Below are 21766 nucleotides of genomic sequence, written 5' to 3'. Positions count from 1 at the left end.
TCTTTATAAAATGGGGAGTGATTTAACTTCTTTAAGTCAATTTGTCATCTACAATGAAGGAGAGTTTCCATTTTGATATCAAATCAGTAAGTCCACACATAATAAGACACAATAACCAATCACCCACTCATATGCATGTGTAGGTTAATATTAGAGGTGATGAGAAACAAACCATGTGCTCTGCAGCATCTCCTATAACAACTTACAGGACAGTGTTTGTGGAAATAAAACCTTGAGTTAACAGACTGATCTGAAATATTCTATTTAAAAATGATTTATGACAGAAACAAACTGAATCAAATTGAAAAGTGATACTGAGCCCAAATTAAGGTTACAGATGAGGCCAGCAGCAATCCATGACAAAGACTATATAATGACAATGCATGCCAATATAACACATTGCTCACCTTAAAAGTAAGGGACATGTACATCTGTAGTCTCAATAGACATTAAAAATGACTAAACTAAAACTAGCTGCCTTTTAGTTTGGTGGGATTTTGGTGAACATGAAAATGATACCTACAAAAGGTTTTCTTCAACAGGTTTTCAAAGCCAGAAGATGATATTTATTTTGTTGTACAATATTAGAAAATCTATTCACCTGTCAGTGATATTAAACCCTATTCAACTATTGTTTGTTTTATTAACATTCAATACATTTATAACAATCCTTTATCAGTTTAAAAAAAACAAACAAATCATTACGTAATCAAGGAGATAAATTATGCATCAATTATCTAAAACACTTAGGTACACTAACTTGAAACTTAAATACACTAAACTTTATCCATCTTACTCTTATGAAAAAAGTGCACTTAATTTTATTGAATGTACACTTGTGTTCTTAAGTGTACATTCAATACACTAGTGTACTTCAAATCTTAAAGTATCTAAATATTAATTAAATAAAAGTCCACTTAAGTGAACTTAAAGAGTACACTTTTATGACTTTTGTAACACACTTAAGTACACACTTAAGTATGCCAATGTACTTTAAATCTTAAAATATCTTAATATTAATTAAATAAAAGGCCACTTAAGTGTACTTAAAGAGTACACTTTCATGACTGTTTCATAACACACTTAAGTACACGCATAAGTATGCCAATGTGCTTTAAATCTTAAAATATCTTAATATTAATTAAATAAAAGGCCACTTAAGTGTACTTAGAGTACACTTTAATGGCTGTTTCTTAACACACTTAAGTACAGTGTACACTTAAGTACACACTTAAGTATGCCAATGTACTTTAAATCTTAAAATATCTTAATATTAATTAAATAAAAGGCCACTTGAGTGTAACGAGAGTACACTTTCATGACTGTTTCTTAACAAACTTAAATACACTTTTAAAAAGTGCTCTTTGTAAAATGTTAAATTAAAAATTTTACTGTAAAGTACATTTTGAATTTACATTAAAATATATTTCAGTTAACATAAATGCTTGTCAGTACATTCAGCAGTATAGTTAAACCATATTTCAAAGTCAATAGAAGGGATTCTGAAATTACAAATAAATATGTACTTAATTCCTGCTTAAGTGAATACTCAAGTACTCAAGTGCTCGAATTCAGCAAATTGAATTTTCAATTAAATATATTTTCATTTATTTGTAATTAAATATCTAAAAACATTAAATTTAGTTCACACTTACGTATATTATTTCCACAATAACTGTACTTTTTCACAAGAGTAAACTTTGTCACACAAACTCAATGGAACATCAAGTAATAATTTTCTATAATTGCAAGTGAATGAATGAATGAATGAATGAAAACCATATGGACCAGATACATAAAACTGAACATATGTTTCAGAAAAGCATTTGCTCATGAATGTTGATTACATGGGTTAAGAAAACGCAACAGTAAAGCCCTTCAAGTCTCTCTCTCTCTCTCTCTCTCTTTTTCAACTACAAATGATCCAGACCTTACAAAATATCTGTACTGTGAAATTCTTCGAGAGGCAAAAGTAAGCATAATGAAAGCTTTGTGCTTACCATCATAGCTTGCCTCTAAAAGTCCGAACTGCTCCAGAACCTTAACAATGACAACAATCACAACCAGGACCGCAATCATCTCTAGTCCCTCCAAGTTCATCATGCCGACTGGGTCAGGTCATGTTCTGACCGCTGCACTGGACAGAGAGCTCTGCCTTTAACATCATTCAAACTGTCTGCATCTTCTTACTGAGAACAGATGAGAGGAGAGCAGAGGGGGCGGAGAGCCAAATTAAAGATGGGGGGAAAAAATAAAAACAGAGCAGAAGGAGGGACCACGAAGGGAATCGATGAATAATGGCAAAAAAAAAAAAAAAAAAAAAAAAAAAAAAAGACATTGAGGAAGATCTGGAGAGAAACAAAGCCTGACCTTAAGCTCTAAAAGCAGGTGAAATCCACAGCAGATCTCTCTGAAACATCACTCTCCAGTTATCTTCCTCCTACAGACAGACATTGTGCTGATAACACCTGACGTGCATGTAGCGAACTGTCATAGCCAGGCCCATGAAACTCGTCTTCACACAAAAACAGCATGTGTCCGTCAGAGGCAACACCTCCAGGCTCTGCCACATAGACCATATGTTGTCAAGGAAACAGGTTTTGTATCAAATCATGAAGAACAAACCCAAAGTGACACAATGATGCTGTATTTCTGGCAAAAAGCAGGTGTGAGCATCAAGACCTTGTAAATTCCAACCCAATCTCATGAGAAAAAGTAACTACCAGTGTTGGGGAAAGTTACTTGTTATGCATTACAATATTGCGTTACTCACTAAAAAAGTAACTAATTGTGTTACTTAGTTACTTTTTATGGAAAGTAATGTGTTATGTTACTTTTGCATTACTTTTTCTGAGCTTGCTTGAGTGTTTCTTAAAGGGTTAGTTCACCCAAAAATGAAAATTCTGTCATTAATTACTCACCCTCATGTCGTTCTACACCCGTAAAACCTTCGTTCAACTTCAGAACACAAGTTAAGATATTTTTGATAATATCCAGTGGCTCAGTGAGACCTGCCAGTAAGATAATTAACACTTTAAATAACCAGAAAGCTACTAAAGACATATTTAAAACAGTTCATGTGACTACAGTCTTTCAACCTTAATGTTATGAAGTGACGACAAAATAACGACTTTATTCAACAATATCTAGTGGGTTATTTTAAAACACTGCTTCATGAAGCTTCGAAGTTTACAAATCTTTTGTTTCGAATCAGTGGTTCGGAGCGAGTATCAAACTGCCAAAGTCATGTGATTACAGTAAAAGAGGTTTCGTTATGATATAAGTGTTTCGAAATTTCAATGGTTCACCACTGGGGGGCACGACTTTGGCAGATTGATACGCACTCCGAACCAATGATTCGAAACAAAAGATTTGTAAAGCTTCATGAAGCAGAGTTTTGAAAAAAAAAATGTCTTTAAATATGTCTTTAGTAGCTTTCTGGGCATCTGAAAGTGTTAATTATCTTGCTGTCAATTCAGGCCTCACTGATCCATCAGATTTCATCAAAAATATCTTAATTTGTGTTCTGAAGATAAACGAAGGTCTTCTAGGTGTGGAACGACATGAGGGTGAGTAATTAATGACAGAATTTTTATTTTCAGGTGAACTAAACATTTAATAACAAAAAAGTTCTATTTTTGACAAATGTAAAGTCCCTTTCATACTACAAGTGAAATGATTAAGTCACAAAATGTAAAATAGTTACAAATTGGCATTAGAGTGTGTTGGTAAATTTAAATTAAATTCCAAAAATTGACACACATAGCTTTATATTTTAATTAGAATTTATTTGGAAATAAATCCTAATCATTTCATATAAGAGCTGTAAGTGTTCTTTTTTATATATATAATTCATGTTAGTTAGTATTAATTAATATTAAAAATGTTATCATACATGTTGTATTGTTGAAGTTGCAATAAATTCTTTTTCCTGCCATTACTGCAATTAATTTCCCAACAAATGAACTGAAATGGAACCCATTCTTAAATTCTGAGTTATGTCAAACAAAACATTGTTATGCAAAGCTTTAGACAGCATGTTTTCCTTGTATCATCATTCATCAGTCTGATTACTGAGGAGATGTCAATCGTCAGATTACCATATGGCCTTTTCAAAGCTACAAAATGTTTCTATTGTTTAGGTGTTGCTTTCTAACTTTACAGGTATCTCCTTATCCGAATGAATTATTTAAACCAGTGACTCTAGTGGGTAGGTGATTGTTGTGAATGGCTTCTTTTTTCTTCTTTAGAATGGTCCTAATCACATTATTGTGGAGGATTTGATTAGAACAAGAGGCCTTTTGATTCGTCTGCTAATGAAGGTGTATTGTTTCAATTAAATTAGACTTGCCGCCTAGAACATAATTGCCAGAAATGGCAAGGTCACAATGTCAGTAAACTGTGATTTATTCATCTTTTTTCTTTTGCACATCACATCCTGAACAAAGGGCTTGAAACCAGAACTTTAAATGGCTGAAATGCCTGAAATTGAAACATTCGTCACCATTTTCATCATCTTTCCATGTTGAAATTTCAAAATTCTGACCCATGATGCACTCAAACATTTTATATGTGGTGTGAATTAAAAGCGACTAAGATATGTTTGCAAACAATTACATTACATTAATCCTGGAGGAAATGCAGCAGTTCTGGGCACGTGAAGACATGATTTCTAGTATGCAAGCAATAGCATAGTGAATTATTATCAAAGGGCTCATATCATGCAAAATCAAAATCATCTTTTGCACTTTAACAATATAGACACTAAAACAGCTGCAAAAAGAGTTGGATGTTTCAAATGCACAGTATGTATAATATAAATCCCTTAACTCTTTAAAACAAAGCATCTAATATTAAGAACACAGGGGTAACATAATGTTCCTTTACGAGAGAGAACCCACATAGAAGATTGCGTCTATAGGAGAGAATGATGGAATTAACTGGATTTGTTATCGCTGAACCCAACAAAGCATCGAAAGGTCATTTAAAGTCACAACTTCTTATGGTTCACCTTCCTGTGATGTTTACGAGTTTATGAAGGTGTTGAGCAGATCTCCAACCACATTGAAACTCTCCACCTCAATCACACAATGACAGAAAATAATATAAACATATCAGAATATTTTTGTATAGGATTCATGAAAAATTCATGAAGTTCTTGAAATAATTCTGTAGTGAAAATCATTTTTTGCTCTGCTCTAAAATATTTAATTGGCTAGATATTGCTCTTGTGAAGAGTGAACCTTGCTTGAAAGCTTCTTCTTAATGAGCTATTTTCAGTGTTGTTATTGGTAATTAAAACTATAACAAAAAAGTAAAATAAAATAAAAAATATTAGATGAAAAACTTAAACTTTAAAAAAAAACTTTGGCAACTAATTCAACTAATTAAACCGAACTTAGTTCGGTTCTCTTGGTCCTTGGAAAATTACACATTTTGTCCTGGTTCGGTTAGCATTCACACTGTCATTTGTAAAGAACGAACCTAAAGATACAACAAACAAACAAACAAAACAACAGCAACAAAAAACTTTTATTGTGACGGAACTTACCAAACATCCAAAACAATGCGGTGTTCTGGGCTCAATGTATGTGCGTGCATATAATGGTGTTTTTTACCACCTGAGCACTCATGAAGAGCTTATAAACTGTGTAAAGGAGTCAAAACCGCAGCAAGACTTCCTCCATTACACACAAACGAAAATCTGCTGCAAGTAGACGGCAGTTCTGGCACCTGTACTAAACTGTACAGGGCAAAAATAGCTCCTATGATGAGAAAAATGGGTACGCTTGAGCATTCTGTCCTTTTTAGGGTTGCATCTTGTGACATCACATCCTGATTTTAGTTTGTTTAGATGTCTTTGGCCAGAATTGTGTTCATATTTCAGTGGACCAAGACTAGGGCTGCATGATTAAAGGTGCCATCGAATTGAAAATTGAATTTACCTCAGCATAGTTGAATAACAAGAGTTCAGTACATGGAAATGAGACTCAAAATCCATTGTTTCCTCCTTCTTATATAAATCTCATTTGTTCAAAAGACCACCGAAGAACAGGCGAATCTCAACATAACACCGACTGTTATGTAACAGTCGGGGTGTACGCCCCCAATATTTGCATATGCCAGCCCATGTTCCCAACATTATGAAAGGCATAAGACAAGGGAAGCCAGTATTAACGTCTGGATGTGCACAGCTGAATCATCAGACTAGGTAAGCAAGCAATAACAACAGCGAAAAATGGCAGATGGAGCGATAATAACTGACATGATCCATGATATCATGATATTTTTAGTGATAATTGTAAATTGTCTTTCTAAATGTTTCGTTAGCATGTTGCTAATGTACTGTTAAATGTGGTTAAAGTTACCATCGTTTATTACTGTATTCACGGAGACAAGAGCCGTCGCTATTTTCATTTTTAAACAATTGCAGTCTGTATAATTCATAAACACAACTTCATTCTTTACAAATCTCTCCAACAGTGTGTAATGTTAGCATTAGCCACGCAACACAGCCTCAAACTCATTCAGAATCAAATGTACATCCAAATAAATACAATACTCACATGATCCGATCCATGCATGCAGCATGCATGACGAACATCTTGTAAAGTTCCATTTTGAGGGTTATATTAGCTGTGTGAACTTTGTGTTTGCTGTTTAAGGCAAGTGCGAGCTCCGGGGCGGGGGAGCACCAGATTTAAAGGGGCCGCAACCTATATATCAGTGCATAGTTAATGATGCCCCAAAATAGGCAGTTAAATAAAATGAATAAAAAAAAATCTATGGGGTATTTTGAGCTGAAACTTCACAGACACATTCAGGGGACACCTTAGACTTATATTACATCTTTTAAAAAGAAGTTCTAGGGCACCTTTAACAAATACTATAAAAGTATAGAAACAATACTAAAATAATCACTTGAACTGGTTCACACGTCAAAAAAAGCACAAAAATTTAATATTCAAATGTGTTGGAAATGTATTTATGAACAAAAACCACAGGTTAAAAAGCTTTCATACACTATAAATATGAAACATTTTTTACTCATATAATAATTTCCAACATAGCCAATCATTTGCAGCAAATGGCACAAGCTGAGACTAAAGATTAGCACAACCAGATTCTGATTGCTCTACAAGCACCCAATGCATTTAATTATTCCTCCTGTTGTGCTCAAGCATGTTACATGTGTATACTGGGTATGCATTCATGAAAGAACACACACGGTGCCATTTGATCTGATTTAGACGTCTTTCTGAGGTCATGAAATATGCATCTACAAATCAAGTTGTCTGGTATCCATAGAAACACAGAAAACAAAGGGATCCATACATAAGTACGGAGATGGGGGTGTCTTCATACACACAATATGCTCATGTGTGAATCTTTCATTCACACTCCCCTTTCACTTCACACAGGTGAGAAAGAAAGAAACAGATAACACACACAGACACACACACAGGCTGTCTTGTCTGAATGATTACGTTAGCGAGCCGCACAAAGGCTGCCATCAGTGCCCTGAGCTATATTTAGAGGAAGCTCAGCTGCTACAAATAAAACGGTAACAGATAGGACCCTAATGGCAGTGGCCGCAAGCACACTACAGAGGTCATTGCTATGAACAGCGCATGATTAATTTTTTTTTTCCATCATGAAAAATGCAAGACCGAAGATTGACAAATGGACTTCAGCAGACGCACGCTAAGCAAATAACACGTTTTGCCTAAATCTAAATTGGCAGAATCAATTAATAGACATAGCTCACTCAGCACCCACTTTAACAGCAGATTGTTTGACCAGAGTATGGAGGCGAAGGTCAAATTCATCCTCTAGAGCAGTGGTTCTCAGTCTTTTGCCTCTGCTGTAATTATGACAAAGATGTTTGTTTTCAAACCTTTTTCCATTAACAAACCATTCTGAAAAAACAAAACAAAAAAAAAAACAACACATTCATTGTGTGAACCCACTAGTTATTTGTCAAGTATTCCACCTAATCTGCTGAGACAAAAATTAATTATTCTTGCTCTGTAGTCCCTAATCAGCTTAGCATTGGATTCCTAACACTTGATGAATGTGCCTGTAACAACAAAGTCTGCTGGCTGTAGAAAGTAATGAACATCTTCAATAATATTCTTAGAGACCATGAGACAAATAACAAATTACAAATAATACTTCCCCCCCCCCCCCCCCCTTTTTTTTTTACTTTTTAAAATTAGTTTATTGGAATTCAGTACTTGGAAATGTGTTGAAACAATATAACAAATAACAACACAAATACAAATAAAGGTGAATGAAAAGTGAGCTTAAATAGTCAAATACATACAGGTATGAGCTGTATATTGAGCATCACAGTTCTTGAATTGATTCAGATTTGGTGCAACAGGACTTTGCTGCCCCCGAGTGACTAATACAGGGAAGAGCTAGATCATTTGATAATATATATCATTTTAGATAACGCAGCATACAATCAGTCATTGAGAAAACTTCAGCTCTGTAAAGATTACACTTGTTATACAGACTTTTGTTTAGGCAGAAAAGGCTAACAGCAGCTTTATACTTGAGCATTTACTTAGCATTTCTGCTGTTGGTTTAGAAAGGTTTTCAAGCATTTAGTGGTGTAAAAAGGTCTTAATCCTGCACACAAACAACAACCAGTGCAAAGCCACTAAACACAGGTGCGATGTGGTCTAGTTGCAGTGTTTGGAAGCTGCTATCTCTGTACATTTTAAGAAAGCTAGCTTGAGAAAAGTATTCATAGTCAATGCAAGAAAAAAAACAACAACATTATTTTTAAGATCCAAAAGTAGGGCTTGCTTATATAATTTTCTGAGTCAGCCAGGTGTCCTCAATATTATTTTATTCTTCATATTGTTTTGTGTTCATATACTTGTGTTCACATAAGAATGACATATAGATATTTAAACAATAGTCTAGTTAATTTTAGCATATATGAACTCTAGGGGTCATTGTATCTGGTCTTTCTTCTTTGTCTTAAGTATGTAAGTAAGTATCTTTCTTAAAAATTAAAATAATAATAATTTGTAAGCCCAATCTCTTCTGCTAAGGCAGGTTTTAACTCATTTTTGAACCTCTTTTTAATATTTACAGCAACACAGTGGGCTTCAATGCTTAAACGTTGCACTTAAATCCAGGAGAGAATCAACTGAGTTACCAATCCTTGCTGATATTTATTATGAATGTTTTATTTTAAAAAATAGGAAAAGTGTAAAATAAGTAAGGATCTGAAATGTGCTTGAGCAATAGTTTGGCAATAGCACAAGGGAAAGTTCCAGTTTCCAGGGAGCAATTTACAATTTTAAGGAGATTAATAGTGAACACACCATCATTTCTTTTAAGAAACTTGGGAAGTGGAGAGAGCAAATGTGACATATTTTACAGAGCATTGCTCAGAATGCATAAACATAACAGGGAAGGGTAAAAATGATTAGATCTCCAGACTCTAGTTAATTTTCAACATATTTTATAGTTTAAAAGATTTATTAAATAAATATATGGGACTGTTGTTTGTGTTTATAAAACAATACATTTTTTTCTCCAATAAATTTTTAATGAAGTTCCAAACGTAGGTTTGGGAGGAGCCTAAACATTCAGTCCTGTCAATCATCATTACATGCATACTATATACTATATATGCTATACGCACAGCTCTGTAGGGTGGTATTTTAACTCTGAGCTTGAGCTACACATGTGTAACTTAACTCAGGTGTGCACTTGTTCAGGAAGTAGAGTAACCTGTGCATGCATTTTAGCCAATGACGACGTCATTAGTTCAAGAAAACATGTAAGGGATGACAACGGTGGCTGAAAGAGCTCAACGCGCTGCAACTGAAGAAAACACATGCAAATACAAAAAACACCAGCAAATTAAGAAAATATCTTCATCAGTTTGACAACTCGTGCTGCAAATACTAACAACGCAAACAAATAAAAAATGTGCTGCAAATACTCACAACGCAAACAAATAAAAAATGTGCTGCAAATACTCACAATGCAACCAAATACAGAAACGCACTGCAAATACTCACGACTTGCTGCAAATACTCACAATGCAACCGAATACAGAAATGTGCTGCAAATACTCAAAATGCAACAAACCAAATACAAAAACGCACTGCAAATACTCACAACGCAACCAAATACAGAAACATGGTGCAAATACTCACAACGCAACCAAATACAGAAACGTGCTGCAAATACTCACAACTTGCTGACACTCACATACTCACAATGCAACCAAATACAGAAACGCGCTGCAAATACTCACAACGCAACCAAATACAAAAATGCGCTGCAAATACTCAAAACGCAACAAACCAAATATAGAAACACACTGCAAATGCTCACAACATAACCAAATTACAGTAGTGTGCTGCAAATACTCACAACGCAACCAAATACAGAAATGTGCTGCAAATACTCACAACGCAACCAAATACAGAAACACGATGCAAATACTCAGAACTTTCTGCAAATACTCACAAACCAACCAAATACAGAAACACGATGCAAATACTCACAACGTAACTAAATAAAGAAACACGCTGCAAATACTCACAACACAACCAAATATCGAAACGTGCTGCAAATACTCAAAACGCATCAAACCAAATACAGAAACGCACTGCAAATACTCACAACGTAACCAAATACAGAAACACACTGCAAATACTCACAACGCAACAAACCAAATACAGAAACGCACTGCAAATACTCACAACGTAACCAAATACAGAAACATGGTGCAAATACTCACAACACAACCAAATACAGAAACATGGTGCAAATACTCACAACGCAACCAAATACAGAAACACACTGCAAATACTCACAACGCAACAAACCAAATACAGAAACACACTGCAAATACTCACAACGCAACAAACCAAATACAGAAACGCACTGCAAATACTCACAACGTAACCAAATACAGAAACATGGTGCAAATACTCACAACGCAACCAAATACAGAAACGTGCTGCAAATACTCACAACTTGCTGACACTCACATACTCACAATGCAACCAAATACAGAAACGCGCTGCAAATACTCACAACGCAACCAAATACAGAAACGTGCTGCAAATACTCACAAAGCAACCAAATACAAAAATGCGCTGCAAATACTCAAAACGCAACAAACCAAATACAGAAACACACTGCAAATGCTCACAACATAACCAAATTACAGTAGTGCGCTGCAAATACTCACAACGCAACCAAATACAGAAATGTGCTGCAAATACTCACAACGCAACCAAATACAGAAACACAATGCAAATACTCAGAACTTTCTGCAAATACTCACAAACCAACCAAATACAGAAACACGATGCAAATACTCAGAACTTTCTGCAAATACTCACAAACCAACCAAATACAGAAACACGATGCAAATACTCAAAACGCAACAAACCAAATACAGAAACGCACTGCAAATACTCACAACGTAACCAAATACAGAAACACACTGCAAATACTCACAACGCAACAAACCAAATACAGAAACGCACTGCAAATACTCACAACGTAACCAAATACAGAAATGTGCTGCAAATACTCACAACGTAACCAAATACAGAAATGTGCTGCAAATACTCACAACGTAACCAAATTACAGTAGCGCGCTGCAAATACTCACAACGCAACCAAAAACAGAAACACGATGCAAATACTCAGAACTTTCTGCAAATACTCACAAACCAACCTTATAAAGAAACATGCTGCAAATACTCACAACACAACCAAATACAGAAATGTGCTGCAAACACTCAAAACGCAACAAACCAAATACAGAAAGCACTGCAAATACTCACAACGTAACCAAATACAGAAACGAACTGCAAATGATGTTTCATTAACAAAATTCGGGAGGAGTACTTTCAAATGATGCTTTCAATCATCATGTCATTCCAACCAGCTGTCAGCAATCAGTAATCAACAAGTCTACCCAATCAGCATAAGTGGAGACCATTATAAATACGCAGTCGACTCACCCATGTTCCTTGACAGTTTTTCAGCATCCCTCCACCACCCCATCTCCTCACACTCACATGGTTATCTTCCTAACCAAATCTCACACTCGCTTAGTTATCTTCCTTAACCAGAATACGGGGGGCGTGCTCTGGGTTCGGGCCAAATACCGAGCTCGGAGCCCTCTCCTCGGACAGCACGCCAAATATGCATACTATTTATTTATCTGACTCGTGAAATACTCACAACGCAACCAAATACAGAAACACACTGCAAATTCTCACAACGCAACCTAAAACAGAAATGCACTGCAAATACTCACAACGCAACAGAAACGTGCCGCAAATACTCACAATGCAACCAAATACAGAAACGCGTTGAGCTCTCTCGGCCACCGTAGATGACAGCTTGAGAGTGACTCCTGAAGGACCAGCACCACATCCTCTTGTACCACTGTTTGAAGAATTTATCTTCCAGAATCTGGCCGTAATGTGTGGAAGTTCACTTTTAGTCCATCTCTTATCCTGAAATGTCCATCTTGCAGAGATGGACTAAATGATCTTCAAAAACTTACTGCCAGATTCTGGAAGATAAATTCTTCAAACAGTGGTACAAGAGGATGTGGTGCTGGTCCTTCAGGAGTCACTCTCAAGCTGTCTGTCTATAAGGCCTATAAAAACCCAGTCTTCATGTACTTTATAACACTTCAGCTTGTGATTCTTATTAAGAGTGGGTCATTTTTTAGGATTCTTCACCTAACCTAAGTCTCTGAGATCCTGACACCTCACACTTCTGAAGACTCCAGGTAGGTTTCAGTACTGGGAAATGGTGGCGCTGGAGACTAAAGTGTTCCTGGTGGTTTCACACTTAATTCTTCACCTTAATTCTTAATTATTTTGCAGTCAACGTGTCTTTTCTTCTCCAGCTGTTTTTGTATGACCCCGCTGACCCAATGAGCATTTCACTGTCCAATGGTCATGCTTTAACTTTGCAATTTCTAGTATTACATTAGTATTGCGTCCTTCTCATGAGTATTTAATAATTTTTGACTTTTATGTCTGAGTTAAATCTCTTTTTTGGCTCATTTTATCTGTAAAAGAAAACCTGCCTAATAATTCTGCACACCTGAATATAGGGCATTCTTCATTTCCAGCCTTCATGAACAATTATATATCACTTATAAATGATTAAAAACAATATTAATAGTAGTTATCAAGATTGAAGTGGATTGGAATTGGTAAAATGTGCTTGGAAAAAAAATATGATCAGAAAATCAACTTGCCTAATAATTCTGCACTCCCTGTATATGGGGAGGATTAGGAGGCCATGATGATGGCCAGAAGCCAACAGGGAAACTTGGCCAAGATGCCGAGCTTATACCCCTTCTCTTTTTTGATGGACATCCTGGGATTTTTAATAACAACAGAGAGTCAGGACCTCGGTTTAACATGTTATCCAAAAGATAGGGGTGGTAGAACCCACACAGACCACAGGTTGAGCACCCCCTGCTGGCCTCACTAACACCTCTTCCAGCAGCAACCTAGTTTCCCCAGGAGGTCTCCCATCCAGGTACTGACCAGGCTCAACCCTGCATAACTTGGGCTACAGGGTGATAGGTGGCTGCTACAGCAAACATGCCTAGTGTGAAAGCCCCCCAAATCCATCAATATGTACATGATCGGATGCTTTAGCGAGATCACTTGTTATTCCAGAGCCAAACATATAATTTAAAGGCCTCTCACTGAAATCTATGAAGATTCTAATATTCTAATATAAAATACTTTTGAAAGTCACATGGGAAAGGATTGGATTAACACAGGCTTTCAACCAAAGCACTCAAAAGGCTTTTGTCTGTAAGCACAACCCAATTTAAATGGTAATTTAACCACTTCTCTAGACCACAACATTATTAAACTGCTTTATTAACATACATACATGGGGTAGTGTTAAGATAGATAAAGTCATTTACGTTTAGATTTATGCAAGTTAGAAAAATGTAGTTAGAAGCTAAAAGGATCATGACTATAGTACCAAGAACCATTTTAAAAAATATACTGGAATAGAATTTATTTATTTATTTATTTAATTTTTAATCACATTTGGTTCTGTTAATGGCTCTTGCATGTACATTTTTCCAATGATGTTGGGACATAAAGCAACAACAATCAATAAAGCGCCACAACTGAAGTCTGATTCTCAAGCTAAAGACTTTTATGAGCTAATTCATTTTAGTGAATCAAAAACATATAGAGCAACTGTCTGATTGCAAAACAAAGTACTTGATTAATTGATTGATTGATTGCATGGAATCAAAAACATAAAGAATAACCAGTGAAGTCCAATTCCTGACTGAATGATCTTAATTTTTTTGTGAATCAAAAACATACAGTGCAACCAGTGAAGTTTGATCCCCGAACAAAGGACTCTTATCAGTTTTTTTTTTTTTTAGTAGAACTTGTAAATCAGCAGGTTCTCAATTAATCTGACACTCTTACTGAGCGGCAAGTCATTCATTTTGCCATGTCAGAATCCAAATAACTGATGCTGTGTTACAGCATGTTGTACTTAAAGCAATGAATTTAACCTTTGTTGCTATTGTTAATTAAACCTAAAATAAATAAATAATTTTTTTTTTTCAACTGCTTGCACACAAAATCTTTACTTGTCACACAATTTCTAAAACCTGACACTCAAACAGCAAAACCACACACCTAATCTGCAAAACCACACACTAATTCTTGGCCTTTGACTCATTTTTCAATTTCATAAAACACTTTTTCAACACACAATTTTCTATGTAACACACAAAAATCTAACATGAAGTATCTTTATTTCCTTTTTCAAACACAGCCAATCAAAATGCCACACTAATTCATCAGTGCCTCACACTAACTCCTTAAATGCAGAAACACTTAACACCAACCAATCATGGCTTTAGAATAGGCCTATAATAGGCCAAAGGTCAAGTTATAGGTTTTGAACAACTTTTCTGTTGTCTACTTGCTTCCATATTCATCATTTCTAAACCCTGTTGAGGATTTTTTCTCCACATGGTGCTGGAAAGTGCATGATAGTTCCCTTATGTCAACATAACACTTCTCCAGGCAATGGAGGATGCATGTGGAGACACTGACGCTGCCTCCATCCAAGGTTGGATACGCAAGAGAGAATATAGTATGTGAGTATGTAAGTATTGTGGCTGGACCCAGCCAGGAGGAGAGATGGAGCCTAGATACACCCAACCATCTCGCCTATCAACAAACACACACACACACACACACACACACACACACACACACACACACACACACACACACACACACACACACACACACACACACACACACACACACACACACACACACACACACACACACACACAACAAAAACATGTTGGGTTTCCATGTTTTATGGGACATTCCCAAGGCATAATGGTTTTTATACTGTACAAACTGTATATTCTATCCCCCTACACTAACCTTACCACTAGACCTACCTGTGACAGAAAACATTCTGCTATATTCTGCTATTTTAGATGTTTAGAAAACATAATTCTGTATGATTTATGTATAAGCTTGTTTCTTCCTGGGGACTTTAAAAATGTCCCCACAAAGTCAAAATGCTCTGGTATTACTTTACCTTTGGGGACATTTGCTTACCATGCTTATCATGTGAATTTTTCAACATCTCTCTGCCAATTACTTTCAGTCTTGTACAGAAATGTACATAGCAGCTTATGAAAGAAGAGCTTTAGGTTTTGAATAATTGTGTGTATATGATATATCCAAAAATAGAATATTATGGAAAAAAGTGTTTGCAAAGTAAGACAAATGTTTGCCTTTGAGACGTGTTTGTGATATTTTGAATGCAGTGCTTATTTTGCAAGAGATGTGAGGCATTTTGCATTTTGTGTGTGCAGTTCTTGGATTTGTGTGTGAAGTTTTGAAAAAAAAGAGGCAAAGTTTTGAAAATGTGTGTAAGCAGTTAAAAAAAAAAAAAATACTGTAAGAATTCACTGGTCATATACTGAACAGGTGTTGCCTCATTTTAACAACACAGAGGAGAAAGTCTTACACCATGTCCTAACCAGGCATGAAGTGACAAGTTTGCAGTGACACACAATTTGTCTTCCACGCTGAATGTGAAACTGCGGCACGACGCCACACTATCACAGCCAATCAGAAGTTATTTCATTTACTCTATCTACAATTATGTGGAGCAGGACTTTGGACCAATACAATTTCAAAGTGGGCAATGGTACAGAAATAGAAACCACTGAAAAAAAACTGGTTTGTACAAATTCTCAGATTCACATGGAAGAGAAATATGTGTTATTGCAAGTTGTGATGCATATAGTTGAATGGATAGTTCACCAAAAGTATCATCATTTACTCACCTTCATGTCATTCCAAACCTGAATGACTTTCTTTCCTGTCCACAAAAGATATTTTGAAGATTTCAACTGTTTTTGTCCATACATTGAAAGTCAATGGGGATCAAAACAACACTAAATTACTGACTCTCATTATATGGACAAAACAAAACAAAACTAAACAACATTCTAAAAAGTAACTGAGGGGACCTTTTACCACAACTTAAGTGAAAAATTCTAATTTATTGTTTTAATTAAACCTTTTTGTTTTAATAAAACATTATTTTGTAGAGTTCCGCTGACATAATAATGTTGATCATTACATCAACGTAATGTCGTCTGTAATTTCAACTAAAATTTCTGCGTTAATTGACTGTTTGCATAGACCCGCCCCCTTTAGTAACTGTTGCTACATCCGACAAGCCATGCTGTTCTCACGCCACACATAATGTTCTCACAGAGTGAAAAATACATCTCGGAGCAAAAAAGACACTGACAATACGTCGACTGACAAGACAGAGCAGGTTACTTTTGATATGAAAGTTTCAAATGTCACATTTTGTAATTTTTAAAGAAATGCAAACAATAAACACAGTTTATTGTGTCGCTCTTTAATGTGTCGTGACAGATCGCTGTAGCGCCTCAGTTCAGGCAGCTCGTGAACTCTTCCTACTGGTTCATTTATAGCATCAAATATGAATGAACATCAGAAGGAATGTTGTTTCAACTGTGAAAAGATGTAAATACACACAATTTTTTTAACCTCAAGTCCACCGACATTAACTCGCCTGACTGCTTTGTTGGACTAAACGACAGATTTGTGCATTATGATTGGTTAGCTCGCCTGCGAAAGGTCAAATGGCTTTTTTTTTTTTTTAATTAGGTTGTAATAACAATGAAATTGTCTTGATAACTTTGGAAATTAGGCAGTGGATTTCTAGTTCCCAGCATGCTTTGCATAGAACTGGATAAGGATAATAAATTTTGAAATTAAGTATAAAAGTATTTGTTTTTAGTGAAGGGAAAGACCTGTTTAATGCAGTTATGTATGACTTTTGATTTGAACTGAAATAAATAAGATTAATTGCTTCCAGGGCTACATCTCTCGTAGTTGAAGTGACTTAATTTTTTTGAGTAATCAACTTAATTTTTTTTGTTTATGCTACAAATTATTAACCCTTAAATCCATACCTCGGGTCTTTAGTGACCCGGGACGTCATCAATCAAGTTAGTCATCAATCTTCTTGGTATTCCTCAGTCAATTCATTATAAAGAATATAACAAGAAAAAAAATCATAAAATTATAAAAGAATGCCCATTTTTGTTTTCTTTTTTTGGTAAAAATTGTATAGGGTCGCAAACGACCCGAGGTGTGTGAGTGTACGTATATTTTTTCTGCACAACAATAATTGAATCTTAGATGACAGAATAAGTGCAATTAAGCATTCAACAATGCTGAAGTGACGACTCATTCAGACAGAAAACGAAATAAGAAAAACATGAAATTGTCATGATCACTAGTGAGAGTGCCCTAGTCAGCCACTAGAGGGCACTCCATCTTGGACTCTTGTTTTCTCCCCTTGGACTACAATACCCATACTCACTTTGCACCCAGCTGTTTTGTGTTTGTTCATTAGTGTCTGTCTATTTAATCTCAGTTGTTTCTGTCCTCAGTTGTGGTTTGTTGTATTTGTTACGTGCACTGTTTTGTATCTCTGGCTTGTTGTTTTGTGGACTGATTATCTGGATTTTGACCTCTTGCCTGCCTTGGAATTACGTTTCTGGACTCCCCAATAAATACTTATGCTGCACTTGGATCTACCATCTTGTTCTTGTGTGCAACTGTGACAGAACAAACCACCATTAACAGATCCAGCAGCATGAGCTTCCGGATTTCTCCGCCAGCCACCACGAGGGAACGGATGGCTCGAGTTCGGGCATTGACGGCCCAACGTCAGGACGGCTGGGAGGTAGGGTGCTTTGCCCAGTCCTTCTGGACGAGGACGGTGGGGCTGGGCTACAATGATGAGGCGCTTAAGGAGATTTTAAATGCAGGTCTGGATGACCCGTTGCCCCAATGGGAGATGAAGGGTCTTCAAATCTTGGACTTCTGGGGTTTTGTTAGCTATCTCTCTCATAGAGCCCAGTGGGCAACAGATGCTCAGCCAGAATGCACTCCAGCCCATGAATCCGTTCCTGAGGCCACTAAAGAGGTGGACGCTGAATCTCCGCTTCCCACACGGAGGAAAGGGAAGAGGAGGAGAAAGGTTCCAGTCAGTGAGTCCGCTCCAGTCAGTGGGTCCGCTCCAGAGCCCGCTCCAGCTAGTGAGTCCGCTCCAGAGTCCGCTCCAGCCAGTGAGTCCGCTCCAGCCAGTGAGTCCGCTCCAGCCAGTGAGTCCGCTCCAGAGCCCGCTCCAGCTAGTGAGTCCGCTCCAGCCAGTGAGTTCACTCCAGAGCCCGCTCCAGCCAGTGAGTCCGCTTCGGCCAGTGAGTCCGCTCCAGCCAGTGAGTCTGCTCCGGCCAGTGAGTCCGCTCCAGAGCCCGCTCCAGCCTGTGAATTCACTCCAGAGTCTACAGAGGAGGTGGGCACAGGTTCAGTGCCTCACTCACGTAAGAGGAGGAAGAGGAGGAGGAAGGCTTCAGTCATCCTTCAAGGCCTGGACGCCTTCCCGGAGTCTGCTCCAGCCTGTGAGCCCACTCCAGGCAGTAAGTCCATTCCAGAGCCCACTCCAGTCAGGGAGGCTGCTCCATCCAGTGAGTCCACTCCAGAGCCCGCTCTAGTCAGTGAGTCCACTCCAGAGCCCGCTTCAGCTAGTGAGTCCGCTCCAGAGTCCGCTCCAGCCAGCGAGTCCGCTCCAGCCAGTGAGTCCGCTCCAGCCAGTGAGTCCGCTCCAGAGCCCGCTCCAGCTAGTGAGTCCGCTCCAGCCAGTGAGTTCACTCCAGAGCCCGCTCCAGCCAGTGAGTCCGCTCCGGCCAGTGAGTCCGCTCCAGCCAGTGAGTCTGCTCCGGCCAGTGAGTCCGCTCCAGAGCCCGCTCCAGCCTGTGAATTCACTCCAGAGTCTACAGAGGAGGTGGGCACAGGTTCAGTGCCTCACTCACGTAAGAGGAGGAAGAGGAGGAGGAAGGCTTCAGTCATCCTTCAAGGCCTGGAGGCCTTCCCGGAGTCTGCTCCAGCCTGTGAGCCCACTCCAGGCAGTAAGTCCATTCCAGAGCCCACTCCAGTCAGGGAGGCTGCTCCATCCAGTGAGTCCACTCCAGAGCCCGCTCTAGTCAGTGAGTCCACTCCAGAGCCCGCTTCAGCTAGTGAGTCCGCTCCAGAGTCCGCTCCAGCCAGCGAGTCCGCTCCAGCCAGTGAGTCCGCTCCAGCCAGTGAGTCCGCTCCAGAGCCCGCTCCAGCTAGTGAGTCCGCTCCAGCCAGTGAGTTCACTCCAGAGCCCGCTCCAGCCAGTGAGTCCGCTCCGGCCAGTGAGTCCGCTCCAGCCAGTGAGTCCGCTCCGGCCAGTGAGTCCGCTCCAGAGCCCGCTCCAGCCTGTGAATTCACTCCAGAGTCTACAGAGGAGGTGGGCACAGGTTCAGTGCCTCACTCACGTAAGAGGAGGAAGAGGAGGAGGAAGGCTTCAGTCATCCTTCAAGGCCTGGAGGCCTTCCCGGAGTCTGCTCCAGCCTGTGAGCCCACTCCAGGCAGTGAGTCCATTCCAGAGCCCACTCCAGTCAGGGAGGCTGCTCCATCCAGTGAGTCCACTCCAGAGCCCGCTCTAGTCAGTGAGTCCACTCCAGAGCCCGCTCCAGTCAGTGAGTCCACTCCAGAGTCCGCTCCAGTTAGTGAGTCCACTCCAGAGCCCGTTCCAGTCAGTGAGTCCACTCCTGAGCCCGCATCAGTCAGTGAGTCCACTCCAGAGTCCGCTCCAGTCAGTGAGTCCAATCCAGAGCCTGCTCCAGTCAGTAAGTCCACTCCAGAGTACGCTCCAGGCAGTAAGTCCGCTCCAGCCAATGAGGCCATTTTGGGTAAGCCACCGCCTCACCCTCATAAGTGGAGGAGAAGGAGGAAAAGGGCTTCCTCCATCCTACAAGGCCTGGAGACCACTCTAGTGGTTGATCGTGGGTTCTCCAAGCACCTTTCCCTGCCGGCGCCACCGAAGCGCCTTGCCCTGCCGCCGTCGCCAGAGCAGCCCGAGCCCGCTGCCGTCCCGGAGCAGCCCGAGCCCGCTGCCGTCCCGGAGCAGCCCGAGCCCGCTGCCGTCCCGGAGCAGCCCGAGCCCGCTGCCTTCATCGAGCTGTCCGCTCTCCCTGATACGGCCACGGAGGCCGTCACCGAGCTGCCCGCTCTCCCTGATACGGCCACGGAGGTCGTCACCAAGCTGCCCGCTCTCCCTGATACGGCCACGGAGGCCGTCCCCGAGCTGCCCGCTCTCCCTGATACGGCCACGGAGGTCGTCACCGAGCTGCCCGCTCTCCCTGATACGGTCACGGAGCACCCTTGGTCTGCCCTGCCGCCGCCGTCCAAGCCTTCTGCCTTGCCGCCACCGCCCAGATCTTCAGTCCTGCCGCCGTCAACCAAGCCTTCTGTCCTGCCGCCGTCATCCAGGCTTCCTGCCCTGCTGCCACTGCCCCGGCCGTTGGAACCGCTGGAACCCGCCTGGTCAGTTCCTCCAGCGCCGCCCTGGCAACCAGCCAGGACTCCAGACCCCAGGGAACCCGCCTGGTCAGTTCCTCCAGTGCCGCCCTGGCATTCAGCCAGGACCCCGACCCTCTTAGAGCCCCCGTGGTCTGTTCCACCGGCTCCCCCCTGGCCTTCGGTTGAGGGCTCTGGTCCTGGCCCACCATCCCTCCCCCTGATCCTCCTCCTGTCCACCTCCCTCCTGAGTTTTTGTGTTTTTCATTTTTGTTGTCTGGTGGAGCGTCTGGTAGCCGCTCCTTTGAAGAGGGGTAATGTCATGATCACTAGTGAGAGTGCCCTAGTCAGCCACTAAAGGGCACTCCATCTTGGACTCTTGTTTTCTCCCCTTGGACTACAATACCCATACTCACTCCTGGACTCATTATCTCATTGTCTTTGCACCCAGCTGTTTTGTGTTTGTTCATTAGTGTCTGTCTATTTAATCTCAGTTGTTTCTGTCCTCAGTTGTGGTTTGTTGTATTTGTTACGTGCACTGTTTTGCATCTCTGGCTTGTTGTTTTGTGGACTGATTATCTGGATTTTGACCTCTTGCCTGCCTTGGAATTACGTTTCTGGACTCCCCAATAAATACTTATGCTGCACTTGGATCTACCATCTTGTTCTTGTGTGCAACCGTGACAGGCTCAGCGATTTACAGCAGAGCAAGTGTTAAACGCAATCAAATATGACTGTAACTGTTACTGGATGGATCTGGTGAAGCTGTTAGCGAACGAAATATTGAT

At 39.7% G+C, this 21766-nt stretch overlaps 1 protein-coding gene across 4 annotated transcripts in view; it reads right to left on the bottom strand.

The window, feature by feature from the left end:
* Window positions 1–21766, bottom strand: part of kcnip4a (potassium voltage-gated channel interacting protein 4a) — a 245788-nt gene that overhangs the window by 83967 nt on the left and 140055 nt on the right. The window contains exon 1 of one of the 4 annotated variants that reach the window (XM_067400009.1): window positions 2001–2103. The exons of 2 other annotated variants lie outside the window; for them this stretch is intronic. In XM_067400009.1, the coding sequence (XP_067256110.1) occupies window positions 2001–2103 (103 nt within the window). Of the gene's footprint in view, window positions 1–2000; window positions 2104–21766 lie in introns of those variants that run through there. One more of the 4 variants, XM_067400011.1, reaches the window with a different exon arrangement.

Source organism: Chanodichthys erythropterus, chromosome 11, assembly GCF_024489055.1.
Source record: "Chanodichthys erythropterus isolate Z2021 chromosome 11, ASM2448905v1, whole genome shotgun sequence".
Lineage (NCBI taxonomy): Eukaryota > Metazoa > Chordata > Actinopteri > Cypriniformes > Xenocyprididae > Chanodichthys > Chanodichthys erythropterus.
Note: the sequence above shows the minus strand (reverse complement) of the source record. Positions and strands in the feature narration are given on the sequence as shown.